Source organism: Hyperolius riggenbachi, chromosome 2, assembly GCF_040937935.1.
Source record: "Hyperolius riggenbachi isolate aHypRig1 chromosome 2, aHypRig1.pri, whole genome shotgun sequence".
Lineage (NCBI taxonomy): Eukaryota > Metazoa > Chordata > Amphibia > Anura > Hyperoliidae > Hyperolius > Hyperolius riggenbachi.
In genome coordinates, this window is record NC_090647.1 from 560,168,902 (window position 1) to 560,192,770 (window position 23,869).

General features: G+C 49.2%; 1 protein-coding gene across 1 annotated transcript; it reads right to left on the reverse strand.

The window, feature by feature from the left end:
• Positions 1-1,787: 1,787 nt before the first annotated feature.
• LOC137545160 (uncharacterized) lies at positions 1,788-23,631 on the reverse strand. The gene is made up of 5 exons (XM_068266273.1): positions 23,556-23,631; positions 20,181-20,513; positions 18,267-18,530; positions 11,091-11,165; positions 1,788-3,211 (listed from the first exon to the last, which is right to left on the reverse strand). Exons 1-5 carry the CDS (start codon positions 23,581-23,583, stop codon positions 3,192-3,194), a joined length of 720 nt encoding a protein of 239 aa, XP_068122374.1. The 5' UTR covers positions 23,584-23,631; the 3' UTR covers positions 1,788-3,191.
• Positions 23,632-23,869: the final 238 nt, after the last annotated feature.

A 23,869-nucleotide genomic window follows, 5' to 3' on the forward strand; every position in this document is an offset into this window, starting at 1 on the left:
GTAATTAACCCCTCCGCATCCAGCCACTCAGCTGCGGCAATTAAAGCTCATTTGAATTACAAGTAATCACTGGTGATTACTCGTGAGAGCAACCCTGCCCAGTACTATACCCAAATGTTAACTATACCTGAGTTTATTATAAGGAGATTGTACTGTACTAGCAAAGTTTGCCTCTACAGGTTGTAGGATAGGTGGGCGGGGATTAGTACTGACATTTGCATACAACCTGCACTATTATTCATACATTTGTATTTAACTTCCATTATTCAAATATTGCAAATGTAAATCTTATCATTAAGTGTAGGGATGGTCGGAAAATTCCGCGGAATTATTAATTCCGTGATTCCGGTCGGAATTAATAATTCCGATTTTGTTAGTCGGAACGGAATTTCTATATAATCTGAAACGGAATTCCGCGGGAATTTTCCGGAATAACATCAAAAATATCTCTATCTCTCTCTCGCTCTCGCTCTCTCTCGCGCTCTCTCTCTCTCTCTCTCTCTCTCTCTTACACACTGCATCCTGGGTTCAAATCTCAGCTATGGTATATAAGTATGCTTTTCAAAAAGTACCAATCCTTAATCATGCTACTTTTTCTATTGAATTGATCATGATGGTAGTATGGTTTTTGCTAGGCCAGCTTTAGCATGTAGTGTGGTTCATGGTCTAGAGGTTAAGACAGCTACCTACTACACACTGTGTCCTGGGTTCAAATCCCAGCTATGGTATATAAGCTGTTTTGAAAATCTGCAATTCCCTACTGCATGATATAAGAGGATGGATAGGAGGAGAGCGAGAGGGAGAGAGAGAGAGAGAGAGATTTTTAAAAAAATTTCCGACGGAATTCCGTATAGCTCGGAATTCCGCGGAACAGCTCAGGAATTCCGTCGGAATGAAACGGTAGTGGCGGTATGCGGAATTACCACGAAATCGGAAATTGGCTCTTCCGACCATGCCTGATTAAGTGCCATCATTCTCAGTGATAAATTAACATACATTCACGTGCATTATGCATAAATTGTAAACATAAATCTTATAAAGTGCTTCTATTCTTAGTGTTCAAGTGGTCATATAATCTGACGTGTCGCTAACAATCTCATACCACATATTGTATATTTCATTAAGGCGTAGGGCTCATTTCCATATGCTCGCTTTCAGGCACGCTTAGGGAAACGCAGTCGCAGGGACATCAGAGAGTGCATAGACTGCACTGTCTGCTGTTTCCATCCATTGCCATTCACCGCTGAATCGCAGCGCATGGTTGCACGCATTTTGGCACATTTGCGCCCCTATCCCATTCATAAACAGTGAATGGGATCGCTGACACCCAACTCCTGCGCTGCATAATGGAAACAAGCCCCTATCTGTGCCACAGAGTCTGTGGGCATGCACAATTGCACATTCCCAAAAGGCACTAATTTGCTAGTGGTGAAATAAATACATACCGGTGTATAATGAATACAATACAATACAATAACATTTCTATAGCGCTTTTCTCCCATAGGACTCAAAGCGCTTAGGCTCTCACACATTCAGTAATTGGTAGTAGGATGAAGTATTCACACAGCAAAAGTTATAATTCTGCAAATGTCAAACTGAACAGGTAGGTTTTCAGTCTGGATTTAAACACGGCCAGGGATGGAGCTGTCCTGCTCTGTTTAAGTAAGGAGTTCCAAAACATAGGGGCAGCATGGCAGAAGGCTCTGGGACCAAAAGTTTCTAAGTGGACTCTGGGTATGACTAGATTATTAGAACCTGTGGATCTGAGAATGCGGGGATTGCTACGCAGCTGCAACATTTTTTTTCATGTATCCAGGGCCTAGATTATTCAGTGATTTACATGTCAGTAGGCCGATCTTGAATAGGACCCTCCATTCTATAGGTAGCCAGTGAAGGGAGTGCAGGACTGGCGTTATGTGGCAGTGACGGGGTTACATAGTTATTTTGGTTGAAAAAAGACATACGTCCATCGAGTTCAACCAGTATAAAGTACAGCAGTATAGCAGTCTGGCAGCAGTATTCTGTATCAGCTGTAGGCGGTACAAGTCCTTTTTTGGAAGGCCAGTGTAGAGAGCTTTGCAGTAGTCCAGTCGGGAGGTAATGAAGGCATGAACTAAAGTTGGTAGATCTTCTGGGGGGATGAGGTGCTTGATTTTTGCGATGTTCTTAAGGTGAAAATAGGATGATTTCACCACAGCAGAGATGTGAGTTCTGAAGTTTAAATCCCCATCAATTAGAACTCCCAGGCTACGCACATGATCAGAGCTGTGTAGATCCGTGCCTCCTATTCCCAGTGTTGAAGACTGCAAGTTAAGTTGTTTTGTTGTCATGCGCTGCCCTCCGATCAGAAGGACTTCAGTTTTGTCTGCATTCAGTTTCAGCCAGTTGTCATTCATCCATTGCTGTAGTTCACGTAAGCAAGCGTTTATAGTTAGTTGGGTCTGTCACACAAGGCTTGAAGGAAAGATATAGTTGGGTGTCGTCTGCATAGCAGTGGTATGTCATGCCATGTTTTTGGATTAGTTTTCCAAGCGGTAACATGTAAATTGTGAAAAGCAGGGGAGAGAGGATTGAGCCCTGGGGCACCCCATACTTAAGTGATACAGAGGTGGACAGGAAGGGCCCCATAGACACTTTGTGGGTTCTGCCACTCAAGAAGGATTGGAACCACTGAAGAACTATGCCATCAATGCCGCAGTATTCCTGTAGCCTGTTTATCAACATGTCATGGTCAACTGTATCAAAGGCTGCAGAAAGGTCTAGCAGTATGAGGATGGAGCACTCTCCTCTGTCTCTTGCCATGAGCAGGTAATAAATACATACAGAATAATAAATAATACAATCTTGTATCTTACACTTGTTAGCTTGTTAGATAAGCGTTTGCCTTCTATATATTCCATTTTAAGCTTTTTTAAAAATGACTGCCAGTGTGGGATTCCTGCATCTCAATGGGCGGGATCACATTAAAGACAAGTCCGCTGTGCAAGATTCACCTGCAGCCGAAACCTCAGCGAGTTTCAAGTGCGGGGAAAGTGGTCATCTGCTAGTCTTAAAGGTGGCCACACACCACACAATTAAAATATCCAATTCGATAATTTTGATTGGTTGCGACCATGGCCAGTCTGGGGAACTGGAATAGATTAATTTATATTGGAGGTGATGTATTAGTTTCTCTGGTGTCACCGGTGCTCCTATTCCTCCGGACACAGATCTGAGGATAGAAACCCCGAGATGAGTTGTTATCACACTGCACAGAACACCCCCCGCCATACATTACACAGGACACAGTATACACTCCCCATACTATCATATAAAGCTCTGCATAGGCTATCCCCTCGTTACATCTCCTCACTCATCTCCAGCACGGATCCCTGATCCTCTCCTTAAAGTACCCCAGGCCTGTCCCCCCCCCCCCCCCACACACACACACACGTACACACGTACACACGTACACACACACACACGTACACACACACACACACACACGTACACACACACACGTACACACACACACACACACACACACACACACACACACACACACACACACACACACACACACACACACACACACACACACACACACACACACACACACACACACACACACACACACACAACACACACAACACACACACACACACACACACTGTGCACACACACACACACCATACACACACACACACACCATACACACACACACACACACACACACACACACACACACACACACACACACACACACACACACACACACACACACACACACACACTGTGCACACACACTGTGCACACACATACACACACACACACCATACACACACACACCACACACCACACACACACACACACACCTTTTAATATGGTTTTATTATTGGTGCTGAGTGCCCAGCAAGCTCATGGTGAACTCCTAGGAGTGTGTAAGAGGCTACAGTGGACCTAAAAGCCCTCTTACTAAAATGCTATGGAAAACAACAGTTGTGACCATTCCTCCTCCCCCCCCCCCCCCCCCCATTCCTCCCCTCCAGCGCCCCCTGTAGCCCCAGTTCTGCTCAGTAATAATCGTCGACTGAGCAGAATGTCAATTATGGGCAGGGAGGAAGTGGCAGCTCTTCCTTCCCTCTTCCTGTCCATAATTCCACTCCCTCTATTCGCCGCTATAGTTCCACATTTGATTCACTACACACAGCACTCAGAGGAGCTGCCTTGTAGTAACTGAAGCCTTGTGTGGCCTTGTGGTAACTGAGATTGTATATCCTTCCGAGCTCAATTACCACAAGCTTGCACACAGCACAGCTCCCCTGCATGCTGTGTGCAGTGAATCAGATGTGGAACTATAGCAGCAAGTGGAGGGGCAGAATTGTGGACGGGCAGAGGGGAGGAAGGACTGCCACTTCCTCCCCGCCCATATTTGCTGTTCTGCTCAGTCGAAGATTACCACTGAGCAGAACGGGGGCCACAGGGGGCACTGGAGGGGGGAGGATGGTGCTGTGTGCTAGTCACAGCACCAGTAATAAAACAATATTAAGGAATTCGGGGGAGGAGCACAAGGTCAGGGGAACTTCAACCACTTCGTATCCAGGCCTTGTTTTCCCCTTATGGAACGGGGATCAGCAAAGCGCTGCTACTAATGGATCCCTATGGATACATTCACACTGCGGCGTTTGCGATTTCAATCAGTCACAATCGCGCTGCATGCAGCATCTTTGGGGCGATAGCGCTGTGATTCTCATTCTACTGACGGGATTCACAAGCACAAATCATGCTGCAATTGCGAGATTTTGCAGCTGAATCGCGATTATGGACCCGAACGCGATCGCCGGGAAGCAGTGCTGCTCGGATACCCCTTTTCACTATCTGGATCCGACTCGGATCTGGATACCCAGATATCCGATCTGAGTCAGATATCCGAGTTCAAAATTTTCCAAACCGAATCCGAATCGGATATCCGGACCCAATATCCGGGATATCTGGCCAGATTCGGATATTTGGATAGGAAAACCGGACGTGGCCTTTAAATTGCTTTAAAAACTTTTTTTAGGGTAAATGAGGCATGTAGCATCATTATTTTTTAAAGGGGAACACTAATTGATGATGTGGGGACTTAAAATCCCCCTACCCTCCCCCCCCCCCCCAAAAAAAAATGGTTGTCAATTAACATCAGGCCTAGGTTCCAGACATCGGTCGTGCAGCCCACATTGTGTCCAAAGTCCAACCGCACAACTGGGACATGAGACAGTTTTCAGCCCAGACACCTCCAAATAATTACGCAGCAATTGTGTTTTGGGTTAAATATAGGTGGTATCAGCACAGCAGCAGTGGCCTGTGGCACCCTGGCGGTGTGAGCAGCACAGAAGGAGGGCAATGCAGCAGCAGCAGGTGTAACGTCTGCCAGGAGCATGCCGGACGTGTCACTTGGCACGTGTCACTTGGCACGTGTCACATGGCACATGGCAAGTGTCACATGGCACCTGTCACTAGGCATGTGTCACGTTGCACTTGGCACTTGTCACGTGGCACCTGCCACGTGTCACCCTTTCATGCGGCACTTGGCACATGTCCCTTGCCACGTGGCACTTGGCATGTGTCACGTGGCACTTGCTGCGTGTCACCTGCCACGTCTCACGTGGCACTTGTCATGTGTCACGTGGCCAGTGCCACGTGCCAAGTGACAGGTGCCATGTGCCACGTGTCACGTGCCAAGTGACATGTGACACGTGACACGTACTTGGGGGCCCCATTGTAAAACTTGCATCGGGGCCCACAACTCCTTATCTACGCCACTGAATCAAATCTCTATCTATCTATAAATAAATACAATATATGTGTTGGAAATGTGTTAAATAGCAAAAACGCTGTGTTTACACAATGAAAAGCACTTGCTCAGATGACCAGCAGCACTGGAGATGCTCTCAGTACCAGAGTCACACAGCAAGGACGTGCTCCCTAAGATGGCCACCGCCTTATATAGAGGAGGGGAGGCCAGGCTCCCCTCCTCTGATTGGTTGCTAGTGCCTCGGCTGCGGGCCTTCTGATTGCCCCAATGACTTCTTACCCTGGATACCGAAGCCAAATTCGTGATCACGGGTTAACACCTGTGATCATGGCCAAATTCGAGAGTGACTATTCGGGTACCTTCGACGTCGAGTCTGGATACATGAAAAACAACTTGTGATCACGGGTAAATTCGAATTCGTGAGTCCTGATGAGCACCACTGATTATAGGGTAGTCAGGGCCGGTTCTCCCATGAAGCAAGGTGAAACATTTGCATCAGGCAGCAGAGATTACAGGGGCAGCATGTTTATACTGTGTGTTTACTCTAACAGCATGCAGTCAGAGTAGGAGAAGAAGCAAGGAGAGGAAGGTGAATAGGTCATCATTGGGGAAAAGCAGCTTGTTGTGCTGTGTGAGGAGTCTGACAGTGAGTGAGGAGGGGGGGAGGCAGGAGATCATCATTGGGGAAAAGCAGCTTGTTGTGCTGTGTGAGGAGTCTGACAGTGAGTGAGGAGGGGGGAGGGAGGAGAGCATCATTGGGGAAAAGCAGCTTGTTGTGCTGTGTGAGGAGTCTGACAGTGAGTGAGGAGGGGGAGGCAGGAGAGCATCATTGGGGAAAAGCAGCTTGTTGTGCTGTGTGAGGAGTCTGACAGTGAGTGAGGAGGGGGGCAGGGGCGCCGCCAGGCACCAAGCAGACCAAGCGGCTGCTTGGGGCCTCATGTTTTTAGGGGCCTCGGAGTCTCCGTGACGTCGTTATGACGTCACACCGTCACTGTCCTGCCGCAGCGGCTTCTTGGTACGGGCTCAGGGGGCGGGCAGACTCCGGCGAGGGGAAGGCTCTGTCCCTGCCCACCCACCAATAGAGCGGCTGCTTGGCCGCTTTAGTTCCGCCCCCGCCCACTGCTCTGCCCACCCTCCCTGAAGCCGGGTGTATGCGCCGCATACTTCCGGTTCTGCGTTCCACATGGACTGCAAGAACCGGAAGTACAAATGGTGCATGACTCCCGGCAAAGCCACCAATCTCCTTGCCCGCCTGTCTGCCTTCTACCCCTGCTCCCTGCCCGCTCGCTATCTATGGGGGCACCTACTTATGCCTAGCTATCTACCTATGGGGGCACCTAGCTACCTTTAGTGGCACCTAGCTATGCCTAGCTACCTATGGGGCACCTACCTACACCTAGCTACCTATTGGGCACCTACCTACACCTAGCTACCTATGGGGCACCTACCTACGCCTAGCTACCTATGGGGCACCAACCTACACCTAGCTACCTATAGTGGCACCTAGCTACCTATACTGGGACTCCTACCTACCTATGGAGCACCTACCTACACCTAGCTACCTACAGGGGGCACCTACCTATGCCTAGCTACCTATGGGGCACCTACCTACCTATGGGGGAACCTACCTACGCCTAGCTACCTATGGGGCACCTCCCTACGCCTAGCTACCTACAGGGGGCACCTACCGACGCCTAGCTACCTATGGGGCACCTACCTATACCTAGCTGCCTATGGAGCACCTACCTATGGGGCACCTACCTACCTATGGGGGAACCTACCTATGCCTAGCTACCTATAGGGGCACCTAGCTACACCTAGATACCTATGGGGGCACCTAGCTACACCTAGCTACCTATGGGGGCACCTACCTATGCCTAGCTACCTACAGGGGGCACCTACTGATGCCTAGCTACCTATGGGGCACCTACCTACGCCTAGCTGCCTATGGGGGCACCTACCTACGCCTAGCTACCTATAGGGGCACCTAGCTATGCCTAGCTACCTATGGGGCACCTACCCACGCCTAGCTACCTATGGGGCACCTACCTATGCCTAGCTACCTATGGGGCACCTACCTACGCCTAGCTACCTATAGTGGCACCTAGCTACCTATACTGGGACTCCTACCTACCTATGGAGCACCTACCTACGCCTAGCTACCTACAGGGGGCACCTACCTATGACTAGCTACCTATGGGGCACCTACCTACCTATGGGGGAACCTACCTACACCTAGCTACCTATGGGGCACCTCCCTACGCCTAGCTACCTACAGGGGGCACCTACCGACGCCTAGCTACCTATGGGGCACCTACCTACACCTAGCTGCCTATGGAGCACCTACCTATGGGGCACCTACCTACCTATGGGGGAACCTACCTATGCCTAGCTACCTATAGGGGCACCTAGCTACACCTAGCTACCTATAGGGGCACCTAGCTACCTATGGGGGCACCTACCTATGCCTAGCTACCTACAGGGGGCACCTACCTACGCCTAGCTACCTATGGGGCACCTACCTACGCCTAGCTACCTATAGGGGCACCTACCTACGCCTAGCTACTTACGGGGGTGCCTATTTACGCCTAGCTACCTTTACTGGGACACCTACCTATCACACTCCTCCCCACTTAGTGTCTGTCACCCTCCTCCACACCCCATTAGTATCACCCACCTCCCAACCCAGTCAGTGTCACCCTCTCCCCACCCAGTGTTATCCTCCTCCCCACCTAGTGTCATCCTCCTCCCCAACTAGTGTCATCCTCCTCCCCTTCCAGGCAATGTCACCCTCCTTCCGCCCAGTGTCGCCCTCTCAGCCGCATCCAGTTTCACTATCCCACCCTACTCAGCAGCTCCATCCCGCCAGCACCCAGTGGGCCAGAACATTTAATTAAATTATGTCTAAGGTAACATTTGCTGCATTTTTATATGTGTATTTTTCATGTGTGGGTGGATAATGCTTACTGAATTTTAACGTGTGGGAGGTAATATTTTCCTAATTTCCGATTTGATGCATTTCATATGTCAAAAGTAACGTTTGCTGTATTCCATGTGTTAGGGAAATCATTTGCTGCATTCATTTGTCGGAAGTTGGGGTTGTTGCATATCATGTTTCAGATGTAATGGTTCTTGCATTTCATGCATTGGAGGTAATAGTTGTTGCTTATTATGTGTCGGAAGTAAGGTTTTTGCATACCATGTGTGAGAAGTAGGGGTTGTTGCCAGGGCTATGGAGTCGGAGTCGAGGAGTCGGGGCAATTTTGGGCACCTGGAGTTGGAGTCGTTGATTTCATAAACTGAGGAGTCGGAGTCAGGAGTCGGATGATTTTTGTACAAAATCCACAGCCCTGTTAAGTATTAGACTAAGGAGTCGGAGTCAGAGCCATTTTGGGTACCCGGAGTCGGAGTTGGAGTCGGGAGTCGTGGTTTCATAAACTGAGGAGTCTGAATCGGAAGATTTTTGTACCGACTCCACAGCCCTGGTTGTTGCATATCATGTGTCAGAGGTAATGGTTCTTGCATTTGATGTGTCGGAGGTAACGGTTGTTGCAGTTTATATGTCAGAGGTAATGGTTGCTGCATTTATTACTTGATGGTCATAGTTGGCTACATTTGCTGCTTTGGGATCATTGTTGCAGCATTTGACATTCTTTTGTCATCTCATGATTACTAAATGGTATGCTAATAAATAGCAGTTTCTGCTGATTTATCATCTGCGCATCCATGATGCAAATCTTCTTTCTCACCACATCATGGCAGAAACACTGCTTCCTTATAGTTTGTGGCATGTCTAATTACTCTTAGGCTCCCTGCACACTGCATGTGATTCCGATTTTTAATCGTTACTGCATGCTGTTTTTTCTGCGTTATTCTGTTGCTAGCATTCAGGGAAAATTGGAATCGCAAATCAGATTTGCAGTGTGCAGGGAGCCTTATGCTGGGTACACACTATGAGATTTTCTGGTCGATTTACTGTCAGATGGATTATTTCCAACATGTCCGATTTGCTTTTCGATTGTTTTCCGAGCATTTTCCGATCGATTTCCGTGCACTTTAATATGAAATCGATCGGAAAGCAAATCGAACATGTTGGAAATAATCCATCTGACAGTAAATCGACCAGAAAATCTCAGTGTGTACCCATCATTAGAGTAACTTTGCCTAACTGTTGTGGGAGGAAACTCTGGCCTGCCGCCTCACTGTTATGCGTTACCTATGTTAGCCCCGCTCACATGATGTCATGACCATGCCCATTTCTTTGCAGCGGCGCGCTACGCGCGCCGCACTGACGTACCTTAGCACCTATACTGTTGGCTGCGATCATGCTTGGGGCTGGTGTACCGGGCTGGCTGTGTGCTCTGTTGTGCATGCTTGGCCGTGTTTGCTCCTGCATATCACAGCGTTCTGTGCTAGTGCATTACTACCGCCTTGACCTCTTGTGCAGCACTTTACAAAGTACATAGCCATGTCACTGACTGCTCTCAGAGGAGCTCCCCATTTAATCCCTACCATAGTCTAATGTCCTACTTATGTATTTTTTGTTTATGTATTTTTTTTTCTTTTTTAGGGGGGGGGGGGGGGGGTAAAGTCTACCGCTTTCTACATTGAAATGTTTGTTTTGTTTTTTTGGTCCATATTGACATGTAAGCATCATGCAGTTGGCTCCACTCACATGTCATGGCCACACCCTGGCTCCACCCACATGTCATGTCACGCCCACTTTCCCGCGCAATGAACACACCCCTTTTTTCGGCGCGGCGCGCTTCGCGCGCCGCAGGTTGTGGGCCTCGGCCTGCAGTCCGCTTGGGGCCACAAAAACCTTAGCTGCACCCCTGGAGGGGGGAGGCAGGAGAGCAGCAGTGTTTCATTTGAGTTGCACAGCATGAGGGAGGAGGCGGCACTGCTGTCCTGACTGAGGAGGAATGGAGGACGGCCGACTGGCTGAGGGTGAGCAGTTTGTTTGTCACAGACTCACAGCCAGTCAATGTGCTATTCTGTTGAGCTGCAGCATGTCATGAGAGAACATTAAATAAAGCAGAGCAAATGATTGGGTGCTGTGCGATCATTCCGAATCAAGGTGGGGGAGGGGGAGAATGGAGCTCATCCTTATAAGTTCTCCTCAGGCAGCAAAAAGTCTAGAACTGGCCCTAAGCATAGTAACCACCAATGGACTGCCACAAGGTATCCCAGTAACTGCTGCTGGACATTAATATATGGAACACAGCTCTGCACTCATCTCCACGCTCCCTGCCGTATAGCAGTGGGCGGAGCTCTTCTTTAATGGTAGAGAGGTAGGTGTGACATCACTCACCTAATATGTAGATGGTCACTGCTGCCACCAATATAGCTGCGACACCACTGATGACTGTGGAACTTCCATTGATATCTGTGTACAAAGTGACAGCAATTATCAAGCATGGTCTGTGATTTACAGTAATCTGCAGTTCAGGCACAGGTTGCTATGACAATGGTTAGAAGGCTACACTGCACAGGTTTCTTAAAGTGAATTGAGCAAAGACGACAGAAATGTATGCAGTTTTCAGCTGGATCGCTTCCATCATAAAAAGGTAATAAACAACGTTATAAGGTGGCTCTTCCCAGCTTTAAAGGAATCATCAGTCAAACTAAAAAAAAAAAAAAAAGCTTTACTCACCTGGGGCTTTCTCCAGCCCCTTGCAGCCGACTGTCCCACGCCTGTCACCTCCGCTCCCCGCCAGGGGCGTAGCTATAAATGACTGGGCCCCATAGCAAAAAAATTTTATGCCCCCCCCCCCCCCCCCCACGACCTTCCAACCCCACAGACCTCGGACCTCCCATCCAAACATTCCTCCAGGACCCTTCACCCCAACATTCCCAAACCCCTCTAAGTACAGTATAAGTAACCAGGTCTATAGGTGTCCCCAGAATAAGTGGCCAGGGGTAGAGATGTAGCCAGGGGTATATGTGCCCAGTATATGTAGGCAGGGGTACAGGGCCGGTTCTAGACTGGCACATATGAGGGGGCAGTCAAAAATGGGTAGGGGGCAACATGTTCGAGGAAATTTAAAAACTGGGCGTGGCCATGATGTCATATGGGGGTGGGCTAACTGTAATGTAGTTACACTAGCTGATGTAGTTACATAAAAAAAATATGAAGTAAATGCACATAATGACAGACAGCATTTCCCCAGTAAATGCATGTAATGAGAAACAGCGTTTCCCCACTAAATGCACATAAGAGACAGCGTTTCACCAGTAAATGCACGTAATGACAGACAGCCTTTCACCAGTAAATGCACATAATGGGAGACAGCGTTTCACCAGTAAATGCACATAAGAGACAGCTTTTCACCAGTAAATGCACATAAGAGACAGCTTTTCACCAGTAAATGCACATAAGAGACAGCTTTTCACCAGTAAATGCACATAAGACAGCTTTTCACCAGTAAATGCACATAATAAGAGACAGCTTTTCACCAGTAAATGCACATAATAAGAGACAGCTTTGCACCAGTAAATGCACATAATAAGAGACAGCTTTTCACCAGTAAATGCACATAATAAGAGACAGCTTTTCACCAGTAAATGCACATAATAAGAGACAGCTTTTCACCAGTATATGTAGCCAGGGATATATATGCCCAGTATATGTAGCCAGAGATATATGTCGCCAGTATATGTAGGCAGGGGTATATGTCCCCATTATATGTAGTCAGGGGTATATGTCCCCAGTATATGTAGCCAGAGGTATATGTCCCCAGTATATGAAGCCAGAGGTATATGTCCCCAGTATATGTAGCCAGAGGTATATGTCCCCAGTATATGTAGCCAGAGGTATATGTCCCCAGTATATGTAGGCAAGGGTATATGTGCCCAGTATATGTAGCCAGGGCTATATGTGCCCAGTATATGTAGCCAGAGGTATATGTCCCCAGTATATGTAGCCAGAGGTATATGTCCCCAGTATATGTAGCCAGAGGTATATGTCCCCAGTATATGTAGGCAAGGGTATATGTGCCCAGTATATGTAGCCAGAGGTATATGTCCCCAGTATATGTAGCCAGAGGTATATGTCCCCAGTATATGAAGCCAGAGGTATATGTCCCCAGTATATGTAGCCAGAGGTATATGTTCCCAGTATATGTAGCCAGAGGTATATGTCCCCAGTATATGTAGCCAGGGCTAAATGTGCCCAGTATATGTAGCCAGAGGTATATGTCCCCAGTATATGAAGCCAGAGGTATATGTCCCCAGTATATGTAGCCAGAGGTATATGTCCCCAGTATATGTAGCCAGGGCTATATGTGCCCAGTATATGTAGCCAGAGGTATATGTCCCCAGTATATGTAGCCAGAGGTATATGTCCCCAGTATATGTAGCCAGAGGTATATGTCCCCAGTATATGTAGCCAGAGGTATATGTCCCCAGTATATGTAGCCAGAGGTATGTCCCCAGTATATGTAGCCAGAGGTATATGTCCCCAGTATATGTAGCCAGAGGTATATGTCCCCAGTATATGTAGCCAGAGGTATATGTCCCCAGTATATGTAGCCAGAGGTATATGTCCCCAGTATATGTAGGCAAGGGTATATGTGCCCAGTATATGTAGCCAGGGCTATATGTGCCCAGTATATGTAGCCAGAGGTATATGTCCCCAGTATATGTAGCCAGAGGTATATGTCCCCAGTATATGAAGCCAGAGGTATATGTCCCCAGTATATGTAGCCAGAGGTATATGTTCCTAGTATATGTAGCCAGAGGTATATGTCCCCAGTATATGTAGCCAGGGGTATATGCCCCCAGTATATGTAGCCAGAGGTATATGTCCCCATTATATGTAGCCAGAGGTATATGTCCCCAGTATATGTAGCCAGGGCTATATGTGCCCAGTATATGTAGCCAGAGGTATATGTCCCCAGTATATGTAGCCAGAGGTATATGTCCCCAGTATATGTAGCCAGAGGTATATGTCCCCAGTATATGTAGCCAGAGGTATATGTCCCCAGTATATGTAGCCAGAGGTATGTCCCCAGTATATGTAGCCAGAGGTATATGTCCCCAGTATATGTAGCCAGAGGTATATGTCCCCAATATATGTAGCCAGAGGTATATGTCCCCAGTATATGTAGGCAGGTGTATATGTCCCCAGTATATGTAGGCAAGGGTATATGTGCCCAGTATATGTAGCCAGAGGTATGTCCCCAGTATATGTAGGCAGTAGTATATGTCCCCAGTATATGTAGTCAGCGTTATATGTGCCCAGTATATGTAGTCAGGGACTTACATGGTGCAGTGTACGGTGCGGCAGCTTGCGTGGGGTCGGGTCGCTCCCCTCTCCTAGGCTCCTCTCCTCCAGTCCAGACAGGCGCAGGTCAGGATCGCAGCACAGCACACCACTAGGCAGGCACTGTCTGCAGCCGGTCCGTCCGCTCCCTCCCTCGCACGCACGCACGTCAGTGATGTCACTCCTCCCTGGCTGGCCGGGCCCAGAAGCCGGAACTATAGATTAACCGTCGGGCCCGGCCGCCAGGAGTATCATTGCGCCAAGTAGTCCCCCTCCTCACCAGCCACCTCATCAGAGGGCCCACAGTTCTAAAATTATCAGGGGGGGGGGGGGGGGCCTGACCAGACACCGACATAAAAATAAATAAATGAATAAATAAAGAATAAAAAAAAGTTCTAATGTACGGGCGGGCCCCCTGTGGCGTAGGGCCCCGTAGCAACGCTATGGCTGCTATCCTTATTGCTACGCCACTGCTCCCCGCCACTGTCCCGCGGCGAACTGCACAGGCAGTAGCTCTGCCGTTTCCAGTACTGCCCAGAACACACCGGGGCGTTCCTAGGGTCCCTGGAGATCGGGGGCACCTGTGGGCACTTGGTGGGGGTATATGCAGCACGGCCATGCAGTGAGTGGGCGTGGCCATGGGTGGGGCCAAATGTACATGAACTTAGCAGCGGTGTAAGCTACAGATAACAGGCCTGCCCATCAAAATATTGGATGGAGCCCCATGTCCTTTATTTATATACATACAATTTTGATTGGTCAATCACTGACCAATTTTACCACCCCCGTGCAGTAATTGGGCCAACAAACAATGAATTTGATGAACAGAGCTAAAATTGGCTAATCAAAATTGTATGTGTGTACCAGGCTTTACAGCTAATACTGTACATACTGAAAGTAGCAGGGATCAGCATACAATACAGCTGGTTTACAATCAGTAAAGGCACAGAGTACCACCTTACACTGTACACACTGGAGGTCGATCAGCACACCGTGCAGGCAATAGAGAACAGAGTAGACTGTACATACTGTAGGCAGCAGAATTCAGCACACTGCAGCTAGCGTGCCAAAAATATGAGGGTTATGCATGAGTGTTGCCATGGACCAGAATGTGGGTGTGGTCATGGGTGGAGACAAATTTACATGAACTTAGCAATGGTGGGACATTAGATTGGGACAGTGGTGGCGAACCTGTTGGAGGCCGAGTGCCCAAACTGCAACCCAAAAGTCATCGCAAAGTGGCAACAGCAATTTAAACTAAATACTGTACAAACGTTTTAACTCATGCATGAACATTATGGAAAATCCAAGTTGAAAATAAACTGTGAAGATAAACAATTTCATCCATCCTACTCCTGAAAAAATGTATTCATTTTTTTTAGAACCTCCCAGTTTTATTTTCTGTTTTAAATAGCTAAAAAAGTAGGTGTAATGCTATTGTCTCATATGATGATGATTCAGCTTTTCCCATAGTCTCGCAGTTAGCAATCATGAGGCCCCCAACAAGACAAATTCAGCAATCATGAGGCCCCTATCAAGACAAATTCAGCAATTATGAGGCCCCCAACAAGACAAGTTCAGCAATCGGGAACAGGGCCGGATTTGTACTTTCCAGGGCCCTACGCCTCATTAGCAGAAAGCCTACTCTTTTTCTTTTAAGCCAATAAATGGTATCATCCTAATTCGAAACTTTCTGCTTTCGCTGATGGCTAAGATGGTACAATGCTCTACTGCTACAGGAAAGTAGAAGAATACCAAACCATACACACTAGCATAGAGGTAGTAACAGCTTAGGTGACAGTTTAGCAATGAAAGGGAAGCAAACTATATTTTTATTCTTACAGTTCTCATAGATGGTAGGGGCAGGACAGAAAATGAGTCAGGAAAGAGTTAACTGAAGCAGGGAAGAAATCACTGCTAGCTAGGAAAAAAATAGAAACAGTCATAAATTAGGGTTAGAAAGTAATTAACAACTGCTGGGGTCAGTGTCAAAGCTGTAAAAGAGGTGAAGAAACTAGCAGAGCTCACTGATGTTTGTAAATGCCTCAACTCAGGCGGAACTTAGTTCTATCTGCTTTGTTATGTAAATCCCTGGTATTTCTCTCATCCACTTGTACTGTATGTCCATCATACAGAGGAATGGATCATCAGGTGACAGCAGATGAGATGCTAATTGTCATAACACATCAGGAAGTGAGAGAGAGAGAAGCAGGGATTGGGGAACTGTGGAATTCAGCTATTAGTGCAGAGCAGGGCGCTGGAAGGCTGCGCTGGGGGACCAGACAAGATGATTTACTTTTACATATGACCTAGTCCTGCTGCCCTTCTTATCTTATCTAATGTTATCACCATGGCCTTTCTGGCCTTCCCAGAAATCCGACCCTGATCATGATGCCCCCAACATGACAAATTCAGCAATCGTGAGGCCCCCAACATGACAAATTCAGCAATCGTGAGGCCCCCTACAAGACAAATTCAGCAATCATGAGGCCCCCAACAAATCATGAGGCCCCCAACAAGACAAATTCAGCAATCTTGAGGCCCCCAACAAATCATGAGGCCCCCAACAAGACAAATTCAGCAATCATGAGGCCCCCAACAAGACAAATTCAGCAATCATGAGGCCCCCAACAAGACAAATTCAGCAGTCATGCGGCACATAAATAGACAGCATTTCACATAAATAGGCAGAATGCGCCCTTAATATGGTAGACACCTCTTACCTGGCTTCTGAATTCTCCTCTACTGGCTGCTGTGCCTGTCAAGTGACAATACTGTTTTTGGCTGGATTGGGGATGATGTGTGGGCTGAAAGGCCTGGCAGTGATGCTGTGGCCTGGCTGGCGATGATGCTGTGGCCGGGCTGGCTGATGGTGATGCTGTGGCTGTTTTGACATTGATTCTGAGCTGGCTGGCGTGGATAGTTTAGGTAGTGACAGGTGCCCCCTAGTTAAGGTAGCGCCAGGAGTCCCCCAGTTTAGGTAGTGACAGGAGCACCCCAGTTTAGGTATTAACAGGCGCCCCCCAGGTTAGGTAGGGAGTGACAGGGACCCCCAGGTTAGGTAGTGAGTGACAGGCGCCCCCCAGCTTAGGTAGTGAGTGACAGGCGCCCCCCCAGGTAAGGTAGTGAGTGACAGGGACCCCCAGGTTAGGTAGGAAGTGACAGGGACCCCCAGGTTAGGTAGTGAGTGACAGGGACCCCCAGTTAGGTAGTGAGTGACAGGCACCCCCCTCACCTGACACAGCCAGCAGCGTCAGACCTCAGTATCAGTCGGCGACCAGTTAGAGCGGGCGCATGGACTCACCACACTGTATATGCGGAAGTGATGCCACTTCCGCATATCAGTGCGGTGTCCGCTAGGTCCTAGGGCCCGCAGTGGTTGCTGGCTGATCGAGGTATGATGCTGGCAGCGGCGGGGCGCAGTGGCGGCCAGGGGGGCAGCGGGCACCCCTGTAAATAGATTAGGGGCACCCTAGGACATGTTGGGGGCACGGGCCCCCCTAAAATAGGGCTAGCGATGCCGCTGATCAGCTATCAGCTGGTAGTCCACTTACCTGTGATCTCCAGTGGTCTCGGTACAGCACCCTCCCCCCTCTATATAGGTCACATGATCACCCCAGTACCCGCCCCTCCTTACCTGTGATATCCAGCCGGTGGTCCCGGACCTCCTCACTGACACCAACCCCTCTCCCCTCTATACAGGTCACATGATCACCCCAGTACCCGCCAGAGCCGGGACAAGGTCCTCCTGCACCCAAGGCTGAGACAGCAAAGTGCGCCCCTCCATCCCTCCCACCCCAGCTGTCACAGACTCACTGCTATTAGAGTAAAAGGTTCCCCAGGGCCTCCAACACCTTAATCTCTAATTATCTGGCTTGCAGTCACTGCCATGTATCCCCTATTTTTATTTCTCTCTGCATCAAACACAATAGGGGAATGATAGCTGAGTGAGTTGTGCGCCCCCTCCTACACTGCGCCCTGAGGCTAGCCTCTCTTGCCTCTGCCTCGGCCCGGCCCTGGTACCCGCCCCCCCTTACCTGTGATCTCCAGCCGGTGGTCCCGGCACAGCACCCTTCCCCCTCTATATAGGTCACATGATCACCCCAGTACCCGCCCCCCCCCTTACCTGTGATATCCAGCCGGTGGTTCCGGACCTCCTCACTGACGCCGCCCCCTCTCCCCTCTATACAGGTCACATGATCACCTCAGTACCCGCCCCCTTACCTCTGACCTCCAGCCGGTAGTCCCGGGCCTCCTCACTGACCGGGTTGGTGACCCTGACCCGGAATGTCCTCTCGGCATCGTCTCTCTGCACACTCGGGATAATCAGCGTCCTGTTGTCATCTATCAGCCGGTATCTCTCAGGGAGACGCCCCCCGTCCAGCTCCCAGGTCACATGGCTCTCTTCTCCAGAGAACTGGACAGTCACAGCAATGTCCTCCCCCAGCTGGCTGCAGTTACTGCTTATGTTGTAGATGAGAACCGGATCTGCAATGATCAGGAGAAGGACACGCCCCCATCAGTCATGTGACACCAGCACAGAGACATGGGATAGATTGCTAGCTCTTGTACCCACACTGACCATGTGATCTGCAGCCCCTCCCCCACATACACTCCCCATCAGTCATGTGACACCAGCACAGAGGCATGGCATAGATTGCTAGCTCCTGTACCCACACTGATCATGTGATCTGCAGCCCCTCCCCCACATACACTCCCCATCAGTCATGTGACACCAGCACAGAGGCATGGCATAGATTGCTAGCTCCTGTACCCACACTGATCATGTGATCTGCAGCCCCTCCCCCACATACACTCCCCATCAGTCATGCATCACCAGTACAGAGACATGGCATAGATTGCTAGCTCTTGTACCCACACTGATCATGTGATCTGCAGCCCCTCCCCCCACATACACACCTCATCAGTCATGTGACACCAGCACAGAGACATGGCATAGATTGCTAGCTCTTGTACCCACACTGATCATGTGATCTGCAGCCCCTCCCCCCACATACACACCTCATCAGTCATGTGACACCAGCACAGAGACATGACATAGATTGCTAGCTCTTGTACCCACACTGATCATGTGATCTGCAGCCCCTCCCCCTACATACACACCTCATCAGTCATGTGACACCAGCACAGAGAAATGGGATAGATTGCTAGCTCTTGTACCCACACTGATCATGTGATCTGCAGCCCCTCCCCCACATACAGTCACCATCAGTCATGTGTCACCAGCACAGAGACATGGGAGAGATTGCTAGCTCTTGTACCCACACTGATCATGCGATCTGCAGCCCCTCCCCCACATACACTCTCCATCAGTCATGTGTCACCAGTACAGAGACATGGCATAGATTGCTAGCTCTTGTACCCACACTGATCATGTGATCTGCAGCCCCTCTCCCCACATACACACCTCATCAGTCATGTGACACCAGCACAGAGACATGGCATAGATTGCTAGCTCTTGTACCCACACTGATCATGTGATCTGCAGCCCCTCCCCCCACATACACACCTCATCAGTCATGTGACACCAGCACAGAGACATGGCATAGATTGCTAGCTCTTGTACCCACACTGATCATGTGATTTGCAGCCCCTCCCCCTACATACACACCTCATCAGTCATGTGACACCAGCACAGAGAAATGGGATAGATTGCTAGCTCTTGCACCCACACTGATCATGTGATCTGCAGCCCCTCCCCCACATACAGTCACCATCAGTCATGTGTCACCAGCACAGAGACATGGCATAGATTGCTAGCTCCTGTACCCACACTGATCATGTGATCTGCAGCCCCTCCCCCACATACACTCCCCATCAGTCATGCGTCACCAGTACAGAGACATGGCATAGATTGCTAGCTCTTGTGCCCACACTGATCATGTGATCTGCAGCCCCTCCCCCCACATACACACCTCATCAGTCATGTGACACCAGCACAGAGACATGGCATAGATTGCTAGCTCTTGTACCCACACTGATCATGTGATCTGCAGCCCCTCCCCCACATACAGTCACCAGTGTTACTGGCCCCTATGACATGCGGTATAACGTCAGCTCTCCCCATAGAGTACAATGGAGGTTAGAGGTAGCATAATGCAGGATATGGGCTCTTACCCAGCACACGGATGGATGTAGAGGACACAGGATACCCCACATTACTGTGAAACCAGATCTTATACACACAGGAGTCTCCCCTCCCAGCCTGGGTCAGTGTCCAGCAGTCACTGTCTGTGTCCAGGTGAATTCTCAGAGGGATGCGGTACTTTACATAGAGGTCTGAACAGTGAAGTTCCATCAGAGTCTCATCTTTTCCTCCACAATCTCTGTATAACTCCAGGAGTCCATCTGAATGAGGACACGTCATATTACAGCCAGAAATAACTGATCCACTCTGTACAAACACCAGTCCTGACGTTCCTGATGGGATGATCGACAGACACAGGACACCTGGGGGGGAAAAATCACACATTTGTGGAGTTATACACCAGTCCTTCTGACTGGTTAGGGAGGAGGAGGATGAAACTAGGTGGGGAGGAAGGTGACACTGACTGGGTTGGTAGGAGGGTGACCGACACTGGTGATGGCATGGTGGTGTAATGGTTAGCATGCTCGCCTTGCAGCGCTGGGTCCCCAGTTCTAATCCCAGCCAGGGCAATATCTGCACAGAGTTTGTATGTTCTCCCCGTGTCTGTGTGGGTTTCCTCAGGGCACTCTGGTTTCTTCCCAAATCCCCAAAACATGCAGATAAGTTAATTGACTCCCCCCTAAATTGGCCCTAGACTACAATACATACACTACATCCTAGGTTCTCAATGTGTGGTATGTGTACCCCAGGGAGTACTTCTGATGGTTCCAGGGGGTACACAGGCTTGATATACTTAACCAAGAATAACAAATTTAGAGTTTTGGAAAATGTATAAACTTATTTAACCTCCCTGGCGGTAAGCCCGTGCTGAGCTCGAGCTATGCCACCGGAAGGCACCGCTCAGGCCCTGCTGGGCCGATTTGCATAATTTTTTTTTTTGCTACACGCAGCTAGCACTTTGCTAGCTGCGTGTGCAATGCGATCGCCGCCGCTACCCGCCGCTATTTGTTGCGCCGCGGCCGCCCCCCCCCCCCAGACCCCGTGCGCTGCCTGGCCAATCAGTGCCAGGCAGCGCTGTGGGGTGGATCGGAGTCCCCTATGATGTCACGACGTCGATGACGTCTGTGACGTCATCCCACCCGGTCGCCATGGCGACGGGGGGAACCCTCCAGGAGATCCCGTTCTTTAAACGGGATCTCCTGATCTCCGATCGCCGGAGCGGCTATCATGTAGCGAGACCTTGTCTCGCTACATGAAAAAGAAAAAAAATATGTAAAAAAAACGGATTTGCTGCCCCGTGTCGGATTTTTAGCAAACCGCCAGGGGGGTTACAAAACACCAAATTAGTATATTAGCTAAATGCTAGGGGGTACTTGGTGAGTACAGGGGTTTAAAAGGGGTACATACCAATAAAATGTTGAGCACATACGTAGGCATAGGACTATGGTAGGGATTAGATTGTGAGCCCCTCTGAGAGTGATAGTTAGCGACAAGACAATATACTCTGTATACAGCTGTGGAAGATGTCAGCACTATATAAATGCTAAATAATAACAATACTTAGCTCCCAACTGTCCCTCTTTTGGAGGGACAGTCCCTCTTTGGGGACCTTGTCCCTCTTTCTCCCTCATTTGTCCCTCTTTCAAGACTGATGTACAGATCTGTGTAAATATGTGTATTTTTCTACTGAAAAATGTGTTTAATTGACACTAAACTTTATTCCCATCCTTGAAATTGATATATTTCTTATTTTTAAATGTTGATATGAAGGAAAATGAACCAGGATAGAAAGGACCAGTGTGGTTTGAATTCTAAAAACGGTACTTTTCCATTAGCCGGGCGCATCCACTAGGTGGCAATAAAACTCCACCAGAATTACATCTTTCCCTACTATCCATGGCGGCCTGGAGGGGGAATAGTAATTAACGCCACCTAGGCTAACGGAAAAGTACCATAAAAACATATTTTTCTTATGAAATTTTTATAGTATGTGTGACTAGAGGTGTGGCATGGGGTGTGGTTAGAGGTGTGGCATGGGGTGTGGTTAGAGGTGTGGCATGGGGTGTGGTTAGAGATGTGGCAGGGGGGTGGCTAAAGTGTCCCTCTTTCTGATCTCAAAATGTTAGGAGGTATGATAATAATAACTAGATGGGGAGGAGGGTGACATTAGGTGGGGAGGAGACTCTGACAGGGCACTCTCATGGTCACCCTTCTCTTCTTTTCCTGTTTCTGGCTTGTCTCCTTGTTGCAGCTTTCAGTTGTAGCATGGGTAGCACGCTGGGGGCGGGTCTGATGCGGCTATGCGATTGGAGGGTGGGCAGGGCAGTAAGCTGGGGTGAGGCTGATCCGCCCAAGTGGCTGCGCCCGTGTATATCGGACGGTGGCGCCTGGCCGGAGTGTCCCGCGGGTAAAAGCAGGAATTCTCTGCCCACCCCAGCACAGCAGTTGGAGGCATCTGCCCTGTGTATTACCCATACCTCCCAACTTTTTGAGATGAGAAAGAGGGACACTTAAGCCACGCCCCTGCTCACACCCCGTCACACCCCCTAGTCACCCATACCATAAAGATTTCATGAGAAAAATATATTGTTTTATAATCCAAACCACACTGGTCCTTTCTATCCTGGTTCATTTTCCTTCATATTAACATTTTACAATTAGTAATATATCAATTTAAAGCAGGGGTCTCAAACTCGCGGCCCGCGGGCCATTTGCGGCCCTCGATACAATATTTTGTGGCCCCCACCGGCAAAAGCAAAAGAGACACAGAAGCGAACTATTTTTGCCTATTTTACCTTATAGTTCGCTTCAGTGCTCCCAAGTAATCCGCTGCATCCCTGCCGCTAAATGAGGGCTGCAGAGCCCCCAAATCCCCCGGGCAAACATCCACGACTGCGCTGAGGGGCAGAGCTTCCAGCAGTAGCTCTGCCCCTCCTGACGTCAATCGCCGCACGGATCACCGCCTCTCCCCGCCCCTCTCTGTCAAGGAAGAGTGAGAGGGGCGGGCAGAGGCGACGATCCTCCGCGATTGATGTCAGGAGGGGCAGAGCTGAAGCTGAAAGCTCTGCCCCTTTCAGGAAATGCTGGCGGATTGCCCCCCGGGCGATTTGGGGGCTCTGCAGCCCTTGTTTTGCGGCGGGGACACGTGAAATTCCTTATGCGGCCCAGCCTCATCCTGACTTTGCCTCCTGCGGCCCCCAGGTAAATTGAGTTTGAGACCCCTGATTTAAAGGATGGGAATAAAGTCAATCAAACACATTTTTTAGTAGAGAAATACATATATTTACATAGAAAGAGGGACAAAGTCCTGAAAGAGGGGCAAATGAGGAGGAAAGAGGGACAGAGGGACAGGGCTCCCGAAGAGGGACTGTCCCTCCGAAAGAGGGACAGTTGGGAGCTATTACCTTGTAACCATACTGTCATCCGGCCCATCTCCTGCTCACTCCTCCGAACTGTAGAGCTGGTGGAGATGTTTCCTTCAGTCACTGCTGCAGCTCAGTTCAGGTTACACATAGAAAGCTATATATATATATATATCACTCTCTACACAGGCTACACAGGCTGGAATACACCTGTCTCTGTCTGTCCCGGACTTCTATTCCCTCTGCAGCACTCATCTATATACTGGCAGCCACTTCACTCCTCTTATTCAGTATTTGCTTCTGCTGTCACAGCTCTGTGTCTCTCATGACTGGCACTGCGCTGATACTGCAGCACG